Source organism: Haliotis rubra, unplaced genomic scaffold (genome assembly GCF_003918875.1).
Source record: "Haliotis rubra isolate DU_JTF1 unplaced genomic scaffold, ASM391887v1 Scf54, whole genome shotgun sequence".
NCBI lineage: Eukaryota > Metazoa > Mollusca > Gastropoda > Lepetellida > Haliotidae > Haliotis > Haliotis rubra.
The window spans coordinates 2,535,169-2,551,354 of record NW_025767235.1 but is presented as its reverse complement, the minus strand read 5'-3'; the positions used below and the strand labels follow the sequence as shown (position 1 = coordinate 2,551,354).

The following is a 16,186-nucleotide window of genomic DNA, read 5'->3' as shown; positions in this document are numbered from 1 at the left end:
GGTAGATGTTAGTGGTAGGCTGTAATATAAACCTAAGAGAAATCTGAAGTCTTGTTTATGTCATGACTCAAAACAGTTGCTTTGAATGTTATTATATGTTGTTAAAAGTACTGTTCGTTGTCCTGATGTACATTATGAACGCAGAAACCACCTTGCATTGATAAGGTAGGTATTGCTGAACACTACCACGGAGCACGACACCCTGAATGTCTCTCAGAGAGTCAACAGTCCCTATATATTCCAGCAGCGTATGTCTATGTTTTACAGCATTTATGAGGTACAATCAAGCAGGATATTTCATGCCACGCTTGCTCAAAAGTTGATCAGAGTTGATTACAGCAATCAAGGGCTTAATAAAGCTTTCCAAATGTATTATGGTGAGCATATGGAAGGTATTAATAATTTGAGTGATCAGTTGCAAAAATGATAACCGAAATAATCGACTATATTGACTTGTACCATATGTTTCCGGTTTGTTTTGGGGTGAAACATTTACTTTTACCATATGTTTCCGGTTTGTTTGGGGTGAAACATTTACTTGTACCATATGATTCCGGTTTGTTTTTGGGTGAAACATTGACTTGTACCATATGATTCCGGTTTGTTTTTGGGTGAAACATTGACTTGTACCATATGATTCCGGTTTGTTTTGGGTGAAACATTGACTTGTACCATATGATTCCGGTTTGTTTGGGGTGAAACATTGACTTGTACCATATGATTCCGGTTTGTTTGGGGTGAAACATTGACTTGTACCATATGATTCCGGTTTGTTTGGGGTGAAACATTGACTTGTACCATATGATTCCGGTTTGTTTGGGGTGAAACATTGATTTGTACCATATGATTCCGGTTTGTTTGGGGTGAAACATTGACTTGCCATGCATGTATTTGTGATATACGTTTACACCTCTGGTCGAACGAAGAAGCCATGAACCCAGGGGGGTGGTAAACCAAGTATCAGGGCAATTCTAGGATACAAACCCCGAAATTACTGGATCCTGGTATGGCTAAGGGAGGCAACTCTATATCGCGACGGCTAGCAGCACTGGGGTACCATTCGCTAGTGATACAGTGCCCAACGTCATTTAACACCTCAACATAACCAGCACACAACACAGCACCCCTCTCACACTCGCCTACTCTGTAGCTGTGTTCTTTGCATATAGTGCTGTATGAATCCACGGGAGTAACCTTGCTGTCAATGTGAGATGACGAGATCTATGCAGCATCTGACCTATATGTGGTCGACATTCAACAATGAGAAATCTGATATGTGCAACAGATGCCTCTCAAGAATGTTGTAATCTCCAGAGACGTTGCATTGAAGTCGGACTCGAGTGCTCCAGAAAGGCGTGTGACCGTGGCTCCTAGCCCTGTCTTTGTTGGACGTATTTCACGCGGAAAATCTTCCCTGATATCACACAGAGAGTTCACGATATTGCTTGAATTCTTAGCTTCAAATCACGGTGAAAGAAGAAACATTCCACGAAGTTTATTAAATTACACCTAATCACCCATACTGGGAGTTATATGGAAGAAAAACATGACGTTTGTAATCCAACGCCTATTCCTAAGTCGGCTGATTGACTGAAGTTTGGTATTGCCATCCCAGGACATAAGCTGATCACCGCGGGAGAGTCTGGTGTGGTTTCCGGATCGGCATGTGGAATATTTAGCTGCCCTGTGGCAATAGTAGGAAACGAATCAGATTAGAAAAATGTTGAAAACTAAATATAACTATTACGTACTTAGGTATAAAATATTGCGATACCATATATAAATTACTACACGGTTTTATCATATTAAAGTGAGTGAGTGAGTGAGTGAGTGAGTGAGTATGGTTTTACGCCGCTTTTAGCAATATTCCAGCAATATCACGGCGGGGGACACCGGAAATGGGCTTCACACATTGTACCCATGTGGGGAATCGAACCCGGGTCATCGGCTTGATGAGCGAACGCTTTAACCACCGCCCCTTATCATATTAAAAGCTAATGAGTGAGTGAGTATGGTTTTACGCCGCTTTTAGCAATATTCCAGCAATATCACGGCGGGGAACATCAGAAATGGGCTTCACACATTTCACCCATGTGGGGAATAGTACCCGGGGTGAGGAGCAAACACTTTAACCACGTGCACTGGGCTACCCCAAAACCTCAAAAACTAATTAGTCGCGGTAATATTGACACAAAGGTTAACTGCCTTCTGTCTGGTACATGCCGTCACCCAGTACCATATTTTCCTTCTGATTTACAAAACAATTTGGTGACTTCATTGATTACTGTCACAATTCCCAAGTTAAACCTGTTGTTGACCTCCGTCTACGTTTCAGTTCTGATTGATAGCCCTTGACGTAGTATTGTGCATATGAATATAATCATGTTTTTCAGACATGAGCATTTTTTAAAACAAAATTGAACAAATAATTATATTTGGTTTAGAAATAGTTTACAACATGTTTTGTTTACGTAGGTGTTATATACATAGTATATGTTAATTATATGTTTACCATATAAACCTCACGATCATCTTCACAGTCTATAGAGTCCCTGTAATTGAAAGGTAAGGTTCCCAAGGGCTCCAGGCTACAGTATGTGACCCGTCTCTTTGGGTGGTGTAGTTGTCTGTCCATACTATCAGTATTATATTCATATCACTGCCTGAATAAACCAAGAAGACATAAGCTTCCCCTTCCCTTCATGGCGAGGGACTGATACCTGTAATGATTGCCAGCTAGGTCAGTATACGTGGCCATTCTCACGTTTCGATGTTTATGTAACCCCGACAAACCGAATATCCCCGAGCATCGTTTAAAACATGATAGAGCCATATGAAAATAGTTAGTGGGTAAATGCTTACTGGTCACATTGTATAGACCCCTACTCCCCACAGCTCGTCTCGTATGACGTGTTAGCGAGTCAGCTCTCAGCGAAGCTGGCGCTGCGCTGTTTTGGTAACCCTTCATCCTACCATGGCCCGTAATCGTTTAGTTGTTTTGGCCGGAGGGGTGTACCAACATCGCCCGACATCAGAGCAGAACCCATCATGTACAGCTCCAGGACAAAGGCAAAGGTGGTAATTGTGTTGTGTAAACGCGTTAAGGAAATCTGAAAATATTTAGGGGATGAAACAGCAAGGGGCCGAAACAGACTTCTGAAAGGCTTTCATGACACTGGTTTGACGAGTCCGTGAACGAACGACCGTGATAGGTGAAATGGTATTGGCTTCACACGGGGCCATAGCTTCAAAGTAATAATACATGAATACTTTGATGGAACTCTGGATATGCAAGTAGAAGATTGGTATTCTCTCATGTATTTGGCAACACCTGTGTAATGTGCTGGTTCAGTACACTGTTCAGCGTCTACCTTGTACCTTCACATCAGACACACGTGAGATTCTAAGACATCGGCAGATATAGGACGACGCCAAGTGAAATATGCCAACCAGTCTGGTTCCATGAGGGTGTGACGGGCTAGAGCTCATCCACAGACACGGGAATCTGTCGGAACAAAAGCTCGGTAGTTTCCAATCGAGGATGTTCATAACAACCTTATGTATTTCCTATTTGGTGATACAGCATACGTATCCCAACACACACAAGGGGCATCCCTAGTTAGTGGTCAGATCGCACACACAGGCTAGCCGTATCTGCAACTTCTTCTTATAAACAAGATGTGTTTCTGACCAAACATGAGACAACCCCTTTATTCTGAAATAGGGATCTGCATGTCCCATCCCTATATACTTGGGGTGGGCATCAGAAAGACCCGTGACTTCCCCTTACACCTTGAGGTGGGATCCAGAAAGACCTGTGACTTCCCCTTACACCTTGGGTGGGCATCAGAAAGGCATGTGACTTCCCCTTACACCTTAGGTGGGATCCAGAAAGACCTGTGACTTCCCCCTACACCTTGGGTGGCATGCAGAAAAACATGTGACTTCCCCTTACACCTTGGGTGGGCATCTGTGATTCCCCTTACACCTTGGGTGGGGATCCAGAAAGACTGTGACTTCCCCTTGGTGGCATCAGAAAAACAGTGATCCAGATCCAAAAGACCTGTGACTTCCCCTTACACCTTGGGTGGGGATCCTGGGTGGGGATCCTGTGACTTCCCCTTACACCTTGGGTGGGGAAACTTCCCCTTACAGTGGACATCCCTTACACCTTGGGTGGGGATCCTTCCCCTTACACCTTGGGTGGGGATCCAGAAAGACTCGTTACTCCCCTACACCAAATCTAGAAAGACTCGCTATTTTGGACCACGTGGGGATCCAGGTTTTACCCAGATATAGGGTTATCATGGGGGTGGGGATCCAGAAAACCTGTTGTGGTTTTACCTTGGGTGGGGATCCAATTCTGTGGCTTCCCCTTGGGATCCAGTCCTGTCGGGATCACAGGGACGTTGTTCCAAAACTGTCATTTATCGTTCCAGCTCCACCACGACATCCCGAGATGTCGTAGAAAGACCTGCTCTGTTCTTCAAGAACAGATAGCTTGCGGCGTGGTTCTAAGAAAGGGCATCATTTTTTATTATGGCTATTTCTTGTGGTTCATCCCTGAAACGTCGGGCGTATCAACCGGCACTAGGCTAGTTGCCACCAAATTTGTTCCAAATACATTTATCGTTCATGGGCCGGTCGGTCGGGATACTGGCTACCTAAAAGGGCATCATTCTTTTATGTGTTTCGCCTTCTCTGAACATGTGGCGTGCGACTGATTAAAACACTTTAATTTGATAAACATTTTATATGACGAGTCGGTACGTTTTAGGTTCGAGTCGGCGGTGTTGGAATGAAAAAAAAAAGTTGGAGTCTCTTGGAGGTGTGTGTGTCGGCAATAACATTAGAAGGGTCGGATGGGCGATGAGAAACACAAAAAATGAAAATGCTGCCCTAAGTCACATAGACACGGACGTAAAGCTCTAACCATCTACAGCAGGTGAGTGTCGTCTGAGTCGGGCTTTGTTGCAGCCAGTAGGGGGTGGTGGATACCACAGGGAGATTCCACGGTTAACACACGACTCCCCTCCACCATTGTTGGCCGACTGACAACCGATACCTGCCACAATCTCGGACAGTGTTTAGCTTCACGGGAATTACACCCCAACTTTAGCAGATGATCGCCAGTATTACGGGAGTGACACAGCAGAATCCTGTGGGTTTCAAGTAAAGCCACATGTTGAATATGCTGGATTGCATCTTCATCACAACACATTCTTGATAGATACGCGATTTAACGAGAACACTCTCTATATAACATATATTTCAAAATCGAGTTAGGAAAATTTCTTTTAGAGTGTGTCGACCTAGTACGTCTTTTTTCACAGAAACAAATTACACAGGTTATTCAATTTTCGTCTCAGTGACGGCGTCGCATTATGAAGTTTAATCTTCAGTACGGGCGTGGAGCGTTGCACGGTGATTCCACTTGACAATACAGTAGAGGATTTCAATAACAAAGAACATATTGTCATTGGGAGTCAATATGCCCTACCCCCAACCCCCAACATCCACCCTGGCCGCTTACACGTATATGAACGACAGCGATTGTTCAGTAGCTCTCCGTTGGATCTACAACTACTTAAAACAGTGAGGAAAAAGTAGTTGTTTGTCATTCAAGAGCTCTCAAGGCACAGAACACTTATAGAGTCAACAACGATATGCCAGTAGCACAGGTAATGATACTTTCCTGACAGTAAATCACAACTGAATATAAGGCGATTGCCACAGGTAATCCTTGACGTCGATATGCCGCCACAGACATGTTTTTAAAAAGTTGTGTATATGTTTTCAGAGGATCGATCTCCTCTCCGATGCCACCCCGCTCCTGTCTACCCCACACTAAACAGCTCCAGTCAATCTCTTGTGTGGTACAGCTCCAGGCAATCTCTTGTGTGGTACAGCTCCAGGCAATCTCTTGTGTGGTACAGCTCCAGGCAATCTCTTGTGTGGTACAGCTCCAGTCAATCTCTTGTGTGGTACAGCTCAAGTCAATCTCTTGTTTGGTACAGCTCCAGGCAATCTCTTGTGTGGTACAGCTCCAGGCAATCTCTTGTGTGGTACAGCTCCAGGCAATCTCTTGTGTGGTACAGCTCCAGGCAATCTCTTGTGTGGTACAGCTCCAGGCAATCTCTTGTACAGCTGTCAATACAGCTCCAGGCAATCTCTTGTGTGGTACAGCTCAGGCAATCTCTTGTGTGGTACAGCTCAGTCAATCTCTTGTGTGGGTACAGCTCAGGCAATCTCTTGTGGCACAGCCCAGTGTGGTACAGCTCAGGCAATCTCTTGTGTGGTACAGCTCAGGCAATCTCTTGTGTGGTACAGCTCCAGGCAATCTCTTGTGTGGTACAGCTCAGGCAATCTCTTGTGTGGTACAGCTCCAGGCAATCTCTTGTGTGGTACAGCTCCAGGCAATCTCTTGTGTGGTGGCTCCAGGCAATCTCTTGTGTGGTACAGCTCCAGGCAATCTCTTGTGTGGTACAGCTCAGGCAATCTCTTGTGTGGTACAGCTCCAGCAATCTCAGCTCCAGTCAATCTCTTGTGTGGTACAGCTCCAGGCAATCTCTTGTGTGGTACAGCTCCAGGCAATCTCTTGTGTGGTACAGCTCCAGGCAATCTCTTGTGTGGTACAGCTCAGGCAATCTCTTGTGTGGTACAGCTCCAGGCAATCTCTTGTGTGGTACAGCTCCAGGCAATCTCTTGTGTGGTACAGCTCCAGTCAATCTCTTTGTGTGGTACAGCTCCAGGCAATCTCTTGTGTGGTACAGCTCCAGGCAATCTTGAGTGGTACAGCTCAGGCAATCTCTTGTGTGGTACAGCTCCAGGCAATCTCTTGTGTGGTACAGCTCAGGCAATCTCTTGTGTGGTACAGCTCCAGGCAATCTCTTGTGTGGTACAGCTCCAGGTAATCTCTTGTGTGGTACAGCTCAGGCAATCTCTTGTGTGGTACAGCTCCAGGCAATCTCTTGTGTGGTACAGCTCCAGGCAATCTCTTGTGTGGTACAGCTCCAGGCAATCTCTTGTGTGGTACAGCTCCAGGCAATCTCTTGTGTGGTACAGCTCCAGGCAATCTCTTGTGTGGTACAGCTCCAGGCAATCTCTTGTGTGGTACAGCTCCAGGCAATCTCTTGTGTGGTACAGCTCCAGGAAATCTCTTGTGTGGTACAGCTCAAGTCAATCTCTTGTGTGGTACAGCTCCAGGCAATCTCTTGTGTGGTACAGCTCCAGGCAATCTCTTGTGTGGTACAGCTCCAGTCAATCTCTTGTGTGGTACAGCTCCAGTCAATCTCTTGTGTGGTACAGCTCCAGTCAATCTCTTGTGAGGTACAGCTCCAGGCAATCTCTTGTGAGGTACAGCTCCATAATTCAGTCACTCTGATTTCACTTCATCAAAAATACCAAGAGTAATATGAAGTGGCAGTTTGTCTGGGGCCATGGCATTGCCAGAGCTCGTTTTATAAATATTTCACAATTTGGGATATCCTCGTGTCAGACACGTCTAGATACATAAATCTTGCGGAGTCCGGGGTCGTGTTTCCCTCCTCGTGATGCACGTGCAGGCATGTGACACGTGGTGCCAATATACCTGATTTATCGTGTATATCTTTGCCAAAGTTGAGTTCTTGCACACATAGCTTGCCATTTGTTTTAAATATGAAATGCAAGTGCCCCAAACAAATATCGTGTAAAGCACTTCATGTTCTGTGAAAGAATGCCATTAATGTTTTGATCCATTACGGACTAGTCACTACAGCAGTGGTGAGCATGATGGTGGGATGCAGATTGGGGATGCAGGGAGGGAGGAGGAGAGGGCAGGAAGGGGGTGAGGACTGATTGGCCACCATGACCGTTACGTGAGGACCTTAGGACATGTTCTAACCACACCTTGACACCTTTGTCCAGTCTGGCCTACATATTGTATCCCCTGCTAAAACAGTTGCCCTTGTCGCAGGTAGGTATAGACAGTCACTGTGAAAAGTCGCCAGACCATGGAGAAAACATATAATTGAAGGAACATTAATAATAATAATAATGAGTATTTATAAAGGCCTGTATCCATCCACAGGGTGCATGCTCAACGCGCATAAAATGGGAGAAAAGGCACATATAATGAGATCATAGTATGACATAAAACCTATGAATAATAGCCTGAAATAAGGCCTATGTATAATAGCAGGAGATAATGTCTATAAATTAAAGTCCATGAATAATAGGGTGAATAAAGTCTATGAATAATAGCCTGAAAATAATCGGGCCTTGAGTTTTGATTTGAATACAGTTAATTATGATGAAAGTTTGATGTCCAGAGGAAGTTTGTTCCATAGTCGAGGAGCTGCATGACTAAAGGACTTCTGTCCATAGCTGGTGAACTTATACTTTGGTATGTTCAGAAGATTCATCTTTTGAGATGGAAGAGTCTTTATAGAGATGTAGTCTACTAGCATATTAGAGAGATATGATGGTGCCATATCATTTTGACATTTGTGCACCATACATAGAACTTTAAGTTGATTCTCGCTTCAGTGGGAAGCCAGTGCAAATCCTTAAGAACTGGCGTTATGTGCGATGATTTTGGTGTTCATTACGCTGTCTTTGACAGTTGGCTGCCAAATTTACGTCACGCCTCTAATGCTTTTGTATTGTTTTGTTTTCATTTATGGATGGATATTGAAAAGTGTAAACGCTTCACGATTTCTTGACGTTATGTTTCGTTTGAAGTATGTCTTCACACAAGCAGAAAACACTGCTGCCAAAACCATTAGACTCAACCAGTTTCCAGTCAGATACTAAACCTTCTGTTTGGGGAAATGCATACCCACTACAGACTCGAACCAAATTAAAGTATCTGCATCAATCTAAAACAGAGCATGTTTAACATAAATGCTATCGTGGATGTTCACAAATCTGATATGAATGCATTCTAGTTCAATGACATACATGTGGTCAGCTAAAACAAAGGCGCCGTAACCTGGGCGTTCCATACCTCTTGCAACATACATGCAGGTAGCATTACGCAATTCCGCGCTAATGGCACTGTTAGACTTAGCACAACATTCACATTGTTTTACTAGATAAGTATACGCCACCTTGAACAAGAAAGATTAATGCACTTCCAGAGTAATTATCGCTCAATCGACATCCACAAAAACAGCCGTAGAAGACAATTCGTTTTCAGGCGATCTAAAAGTTGACTTCATTTTCAATGCAACTTTTTTTCATAAAATTGAATTAAAATAATTCAGAATGGCAATGAATGATAATAAATAACTCTCTTATATACTGTAATCACCAGTCGAACTCGTGTTGTTAGTGTCGTTTCTCTGTAGTTCATGTACACAATGGTCACTTAGGTAGTGGTGGGGTAGCCTAGTGGTTAAAGCGTTCGCTGGTCACGCCGAAGACCCGGGTTCGATTCCCCGCATGGGTACAATGTGACGAGCCCATTTCCGGTGTCCCCCGCCGTGATATTGCTGAGATATTGGCAAAGGCGGCATAATACCATACTCACTCACTCACTCCCAATGGACTATTCTAGTGATTACCTTCACATTCGCTGTCTGCCAGGTCTGTGATGTCCTGGAGGTAGACCAGGTAGACTTGGCACCGCACGTACCTCCTCCTTGTCCCGGGGCCACAGGTGCTGCTGCACGGTCCCCAGCTCGACACCACGAACCTGGCGATAGAACGCAATCATCCAAGTCAAAACATAGATTAGACAACAGTCTCGTTTCCTGCTGACTGGGTCCCGTCCTATTGCGCAACTTAGTACAATAACCAGTCCAGAACTTTGAGACCAACTCATTCAACTGTATATATTAATATTGATCAGTATTATTTGATACATTTAATCACCTGTATATTGCAACACTACGCTCCTTATAATCCTTGGAAACACGGATTGCAGCGTGCTCTGTCGTACGGCGTGCTCTGACAAACGGAAATCTGGAAATCGTGGAAATCTCAAAACGAGGCTGGGCCGCTAGAAAAGTTGGGCGGTCTGGTACGGACTTGATATTATATCAGTCACATTGTACGTTACAAAAATACACTAAATTAGCGCAAAGGACGCATAACAGGTGTTACCAGTGAGCCAGATGAATTGTGAATCATTGTACCACCTCTTCAAACAGGGGCAGTCTGTGACGTCTTAGTTAACGACATGCTGCCTAAACCTCGACATAAAATATAGAAATACGATTTTTTTAAACTTTAAAATTAAAATTAATTTGTAAATACCATTTTCTTATGAAACAAGGAATTGGATTTCAGTGTAACCATAGTTGTTTGTCTTGTCTCTTTTCGCTTTAAGACGAGAAAATTCGGATCGGCTGAAAAGTAGGTCATTGTCTGAATTGGTTAATGAGACTCATCTTTCGGTTTGTCGTTACGTTGGGCCATCGAAAACAACCCGTCGTGCGAAACAAGAGCTTTACTGCTTAAAGAAATGACCAATGTAATATTCTGATTGTATCCAAAGTATGTGTTTATGAATCGCTATCCCATGGAGTTTTACCTAAAGGCGACCTGCCCCATCTGTTATACCCATCACAAACACATGCAAAGCCAAGTCACATGGTCACCGGAGAAAACCACAACACCGGAACATATACTCTTAAAAAAATGTAGGGGAACCTGAACTTTCAATTTGGATAGGAAGTATAAGCGTTGACAAACTTTTCAAAGACAGACAGGTCTTTAAATCACTGTAGACTATTTATTTTGACAATCATCTTGCATCACACAGTTGTCAGCGTTTGTTTCTATCCGTTTCTTTGTTGTTTGAAAATGAAAATTGTTGTTTGAAAATGAAAATCGCACACATGCAAATTTCACGTCATACACCAATCAACTTTCAAGAGCGATTACTGTACAAACAACTACGGTCATAAGGAAGTGCAAGTGGTGATGCACCCTCAAAACATTCATTATTATCATATCAACATTGATTGACTCCGATATATCTCCCAAATGTTTCCGATCGTAAATTAAAAATGAAGTCTTCCTTCTTTTTTGAAGAGTATAACATAGAAGTCAAACTAGGAAATTGATTCTGACATCATTTTGTCACTGATGGGCCCAGCTTGGAACTGTTCTTCACGTGTCAACCTCACAACTTCCTGAAATCTTTGCCGAGGCATTAAATGGTATAATCTTGCTCAAACATTTTCAGCACTCTTTGGAATGCTGAACTACATAAAAAGGGAAAGGTGAATTTATCCCTTTTGTTATACAGTCTTGTGAATAGCATTTTGTGTGCACAGATCGGTAAAACATATGGCGTTCTTTCCCTATGTTCTATTATTTCACATGCTTATGGAATTTTCCATTTCATAACCGCCTGTCATTCCAATAGACACAATATGATGATAAGTTCCTATACAACTATTGCTCAAAGAAAAGTTTTAATATCGTCTCCTTCACAAACAAACCAGATTACAACCCAAAGAATTCTGGTGCATCGTGTCAACAGAATACTTCCATCGCTTGTCAACCAGATAATGTGTCCTTTTTCAAAGCCGTAATTGAGATTAAAGTCTCCCCCTGAACTTTCAAATCAACACAAGAAAATGACCCCGCGAAACAACGAGCTCCATCAATCATGTCTGAGAGAATTCTTTCTTCCGGCAACAAGTTTTCGGACCAAGCAGCGTTTTTCAAGTCAGGTATGTCGTCACTTGCCAGGTGTGATAACGACCAGACTACACGCGACTGCAACAAGCCACGTCGTTATCTGACTCGAGGTCCATCTCAGGTAAGAAGGAGATGATTAAATGGTTTCATTAGATCTGGGGAAACCTTTAATAAAAACTGTTCGAAGATCTTGCGAGATGAATCCTCTGAGAGGGAACACGAAACAGCGACGTGCGCTTCCCCATCTGCTGTGTCTGTGTGTTAATCACTGATGATGATGTACGGAGCGCGAGTATATTTATACTGGCCAATCAAACCACTTAACCCTCAATTACAGCAGGCACACAAGCACAAGTTTAACTAACCCGTTTTAAAACAGAACGGATCATAACTTCATTGGTGATTTTTGACAGATATGTTCGTTATTGTGAATCAAAACATTCTGGAACTGGACCCGACGTGAAGATTAGAGGAAGGTATTCAACATGATACACAGAAGAATGGTAGGAATTCACAGCAGCGTGTTCACAGATCCTCGTTCCATCAGACTAATTAGACTATTATTCATCTAATGAACTACATCGTGTAGGAATGCTGGCCTAATGAAGTAATTCGGTAGATCGGGAATAGACACGACAGAGTGTTGTTGCTTTCCTCTGGACGGAATCCTTGCAACAGCACACTGTGCTGGAGGCAACTATAAACACCACGACCTGTTTGACAACACTGACAGGATTGACAGAACACGGTCAGATGTTGACATTATGATAACAGGTACCGTCAAGCTGTCCGTGGAATGGTCTCACATATGCTCACAATATATTCAGTATATCCATGATATACACATTATCAAGCGGTACGAAAGGTGACAGTTTTCTTGGTGTCTATTGTACCGTGAATATATACCTAGTTGACCTTGACCTAAGTCTCTTACCTTGGTGAGCTCATATCATGGTCCTTCACCTCATCCTCGTGTATGACCATGAACTCTGCATCCGGGTTCCGATCCTTGGTCTTCGCCTGTCTGAGCTCCCCCAGCGACGACTCCTGTACCCCGCCTACAACACATAACATCAGCAGCCTCACTACGACGACCATATAGAGTGCACACAACATTGTTGCAACATCAACAACTGCCCAGACAGCGGTACTCAAACCCTACAACGTTTGTAACTATTCGGTTTAGCACAGATCCAACACGCTGTCCATCTTTAAAGTTACAATGTGAACTTCCGCAAACATGCTCGTCCTTTGTGCAGCGGGAATAGCCAGCGTGCAGCATGTTTAAAACCGTTTCCACTGTATAAAGAGATATGTTGACTGTCAGGGTAAATACAGGGCAGCGGCCTGCATCTGATGAGTCGCTTGGTGATGAAGCTGTCCGTAGAACCAGGACACGTGGTCCTCTGAACGCATAGAAACCATTGCACCTTGACAGATGACCAGTCTAGTTCAACAGTGAACCTATGAGGGTCATTGTACTCTTCACGACTTAACACTTTGTGGGAAAATGCGTAAACAATATGCGCAATGCAACATGATCTGATGTGGCTGGAGGATGCGGACTGAAGTGTTTGGCTTGCTACAGCACACTCCGTCTGTATACACCGCCTTGCAGCGCAATACGTCGACCCGACTGACAAAATCCAACATGGATGCGGCAATAATGCTTCCATACGCAAGTTTTTACCGCTGTATGACGTCTAACTTTGTTTGATAGACCTACTGTTTATTATTATGCATTAACAATTTATAACCGCCTGACGTTTATGTATAAAAGTTTTCATCACATTCCGAGCCGTAACGTCGTGACCCAGAGCCAATCTAAACAGGTTACACGTAGAGATGTAGGATACTGGAGATGTTGCCCTAACACAGAACAGCCCATTCAGCGTTTATCAAGCATACGGGAATGTTTGTTAGCGGGGTGAAGCCCTCCCGTTCTGTCACCAACACTTGTCGATGCTAGCAAATTGAAATTCCTGTACCCTGTTTTATTACTACACGGTCTAAGCCAACAAGAGATTTTAATATGTTACCTGGCAGTCGTGTGCATGTTGTTGACACAGTTAGAATGCCGTGGTATGTGATTCTCAACACGTTTGTTGAGCCCTGTCATAAATCATCCGCTATTGATATGTAAAAGGATATCTAGTTTGTACTGTGGTTCAACTGTGTTTGACAAAAATATATGACATACCGTTTTCATCGTGCTCTGCGACATAGTGACGATCTGGAATATGAATAGGACATCGTTACCACAAGATGATACAGTCAATGTTTGTATATACAACACCGATCTCAACATGGCCGTCAGCTCTACACGTAGCTGATACTTGCTAACATCGTCTCCCACCTAAATTTTTCTCCCCTCTATCAAGGTACTGTTCACTAACCAAATCCATCTTTCTTTCCCAAGAATATATTTCGTGCCTGAATCCGTCTCCTCTCCCATACATTCATTTTAATTTACCAAATCCATATTCCCTCCCAACATCCTCTCCCTCAATCAATTTCTGCCCTTTCCATAATCTCTGTTCCCTCGCCAAATCGAAATTCCTCTATTAAGTCCATCTTCCTTGTCAAAGATAGTCTTTCCTCACCAAAATCCACCCTTCCTCCTAATTCCTTGTTCCTCCAATCTTCAATTGCAATGGTAATCTTCAAATTTACCTTCCTCCTTTGAAATAATGTTCTTTTCAGAGTCCATTATCCCTCCCCCAATTAAGTCTCCTCACCACCCCAACCCCCACCCTCCATATATCTTCCTTCCCATCCGATGGTATTTCTTTTCCCAGTCAATTCCAGAAGATATGTCCATCTTGTCCGTTCATATAAACCCTCTCACAACATATCTAACCTTGTATAAGTCCATTTTCACTTGCTTGCATTCGTCCCCTCTTTCTCTTTCACAACATGCTTTCCGAAAACTCACATTACCCAAAACTATCGTCTCAACGTTCCGCTCCATCTCTACCCTCATAACTTACCACTTGAATCGAAGCATGGGAAGTTGGTAGTGCAGTTCTTCCTTGTGAGTGGTCTGTTGGTATGGTTACAGAAGGTGTCCCCCTCATGACGACAGACCACCTCCCTGTACTGGTAGCCCCACCCACACGTCACACTGCACTGTAATAGGAACCAGGAGATGTCTTAGTCTCCAGTGACGTCACATGTGACGTCATGATGACGTTTTGAATAAACAGCCAACACATGTATTGCCTATATCGTTTATATAAAACAGACTGAGGCCAGAGCAGGTCAGCGAAGTATATTATACTATCATAAAATGTACAATTAAAGATGTGGTGATGTTAGTCATAGATAGATCTCTAAAGAGTATATCTACATGTATCGTCAGGTACGTCGTGGCGTAAGTCTGCGAGAGATTCTATACAGTACACATATTTGGTCAGATGCTGGAGTATACATGTATAGTCAGTTGCGGGGTGCTACCTACCGGAGACCACTCACCCGCATACCACTTGGGGCAGATGAAGGTATTGCAAGGCTTGGACGTAGACGGCTTCGATCCAGCACAGAAGCGGTCCTCCACGCGCTCCAGCTGCCCACTGGTCATCCTGTCCATGCACCGGACATCGCGGAACTCGAACCCTCCCCCGCACGTGTGACTGCACGTGCTCCAGGGGGGAATCTTCCATCTAGAAGGGGAAATACAACATAGCGTTACACGTTATTGGAAGACATCGGTCCTATGCCGACTTTAGCAACAGTTACGCAGTATTACGACAGCTTACATCAGAATTGGGCCATAAGTTTTAAAAAAATTAGTTTCCATGCATAACTTCTTTAGCGGGCAAGAAAAAAGTTACCATTATAGTACTAAGTAAGGATAAGATGTATGGATGAAAATCGTGTTTGTTAGAGCTAGGAGAACGTAGCGTGTAGGTTCTAACACATGCTTGAGAACGGGTTTAAAACCTACACCAACACGTTGCCCTTGCTTGATGACGGTGTTACAACCTACACCGAAGCGTCGTTCCTAATTGAAGTACATACACATTATCAAACTAAATTTCCACAAACTTCAGTATTCCTAAAACAAATAAGTTTCTGGTTGTAATTTCGGAAAATGTTACAAACAATCAGATAGGTGACGGACAAAATGTTATGACTATACTATCTCGCACTGACTTACGATGGGGGGCATTTTCTGGTAAAACATTTCTTCATCCTTCCAGACGGCTTGCTTCTGTGTTGGCACTTGAAATCCTTGACGTTCTTGTGCGTGTTTCGATCTCGGCACTTGAACACAGAGCTCACGATACCTGCATGAACACAAAACCCAGACTTGATTTCAAGAACATATGATTGATACAATGGGCAAGCATCCATTCCGTCGGTTTACGATGAAACGAGTCTCCGAGCCAGGTAACAAGGGTACACACTGCGCAAAGCAATCACACCGCTGAGGTGATCGTATCTCTCACACCTTAACATAGACTTACGACAGTCGTAGGGCTGAGGTGATCGTATCTCTCACACCTTAACATAGACTTACGACAGTCGTAGGGCTGAGGTGATCGTA

General features: G+C 43.6%; 1 protein-coding gene and 1 long non-coding RNA gene across 3 annotated transcripts in view; one reads left to right on the top strand and one right to left on the bottom strand.

Moving 5' to 3' along the window:
- LOC124253366 (ADAMTS-like protein 3) overlaps positions 1–16,186 on the bottom strand; it is a 131,226-nt gene that overhangs the window by 15,177 nt on the left and 99,863 nt on the right. For both annotated transcript variants that reach the window (XM_046687117.1, XM_046687118.1), the window contains exons 5-10: positions 15,797–15,926; positions 15,098–15,299; positions 14,628–14,766; positions 13,838–13,870; positions 12,572–12,695; positions 9,549–9,679 (exon numbers count right to left, since the gene is read on the bottom strand). In XM_046687117.1, coding sequence (XP_046543073.1) covers positions 9,549–9,679; positions 12,572–12,695; positions 13,838–13,870; positions 14,628–14,766; positions 15,098–15,299; positions 15,797–15,926 — 759 coding nt within the window. The remainder of the gene's footprint in view (positions 1–9,548; positions 9,680–12,571; positions 12,696–13,837; positions 13,871–14,627; positions 14,767–15,097; positions 15,300–15,796; positions 15,927–16,186) is intronic.
- Positions 573–16,184, top strand: LOC124253368. The gene is made up of 3 exons (XR_006892190.1): positions 573–583; positions 4,946–4,949; positions 16,056–16,184. It is a non-coding gene; the product is annotated as an uncharacterized LOC124253368 (long non-coding RNA).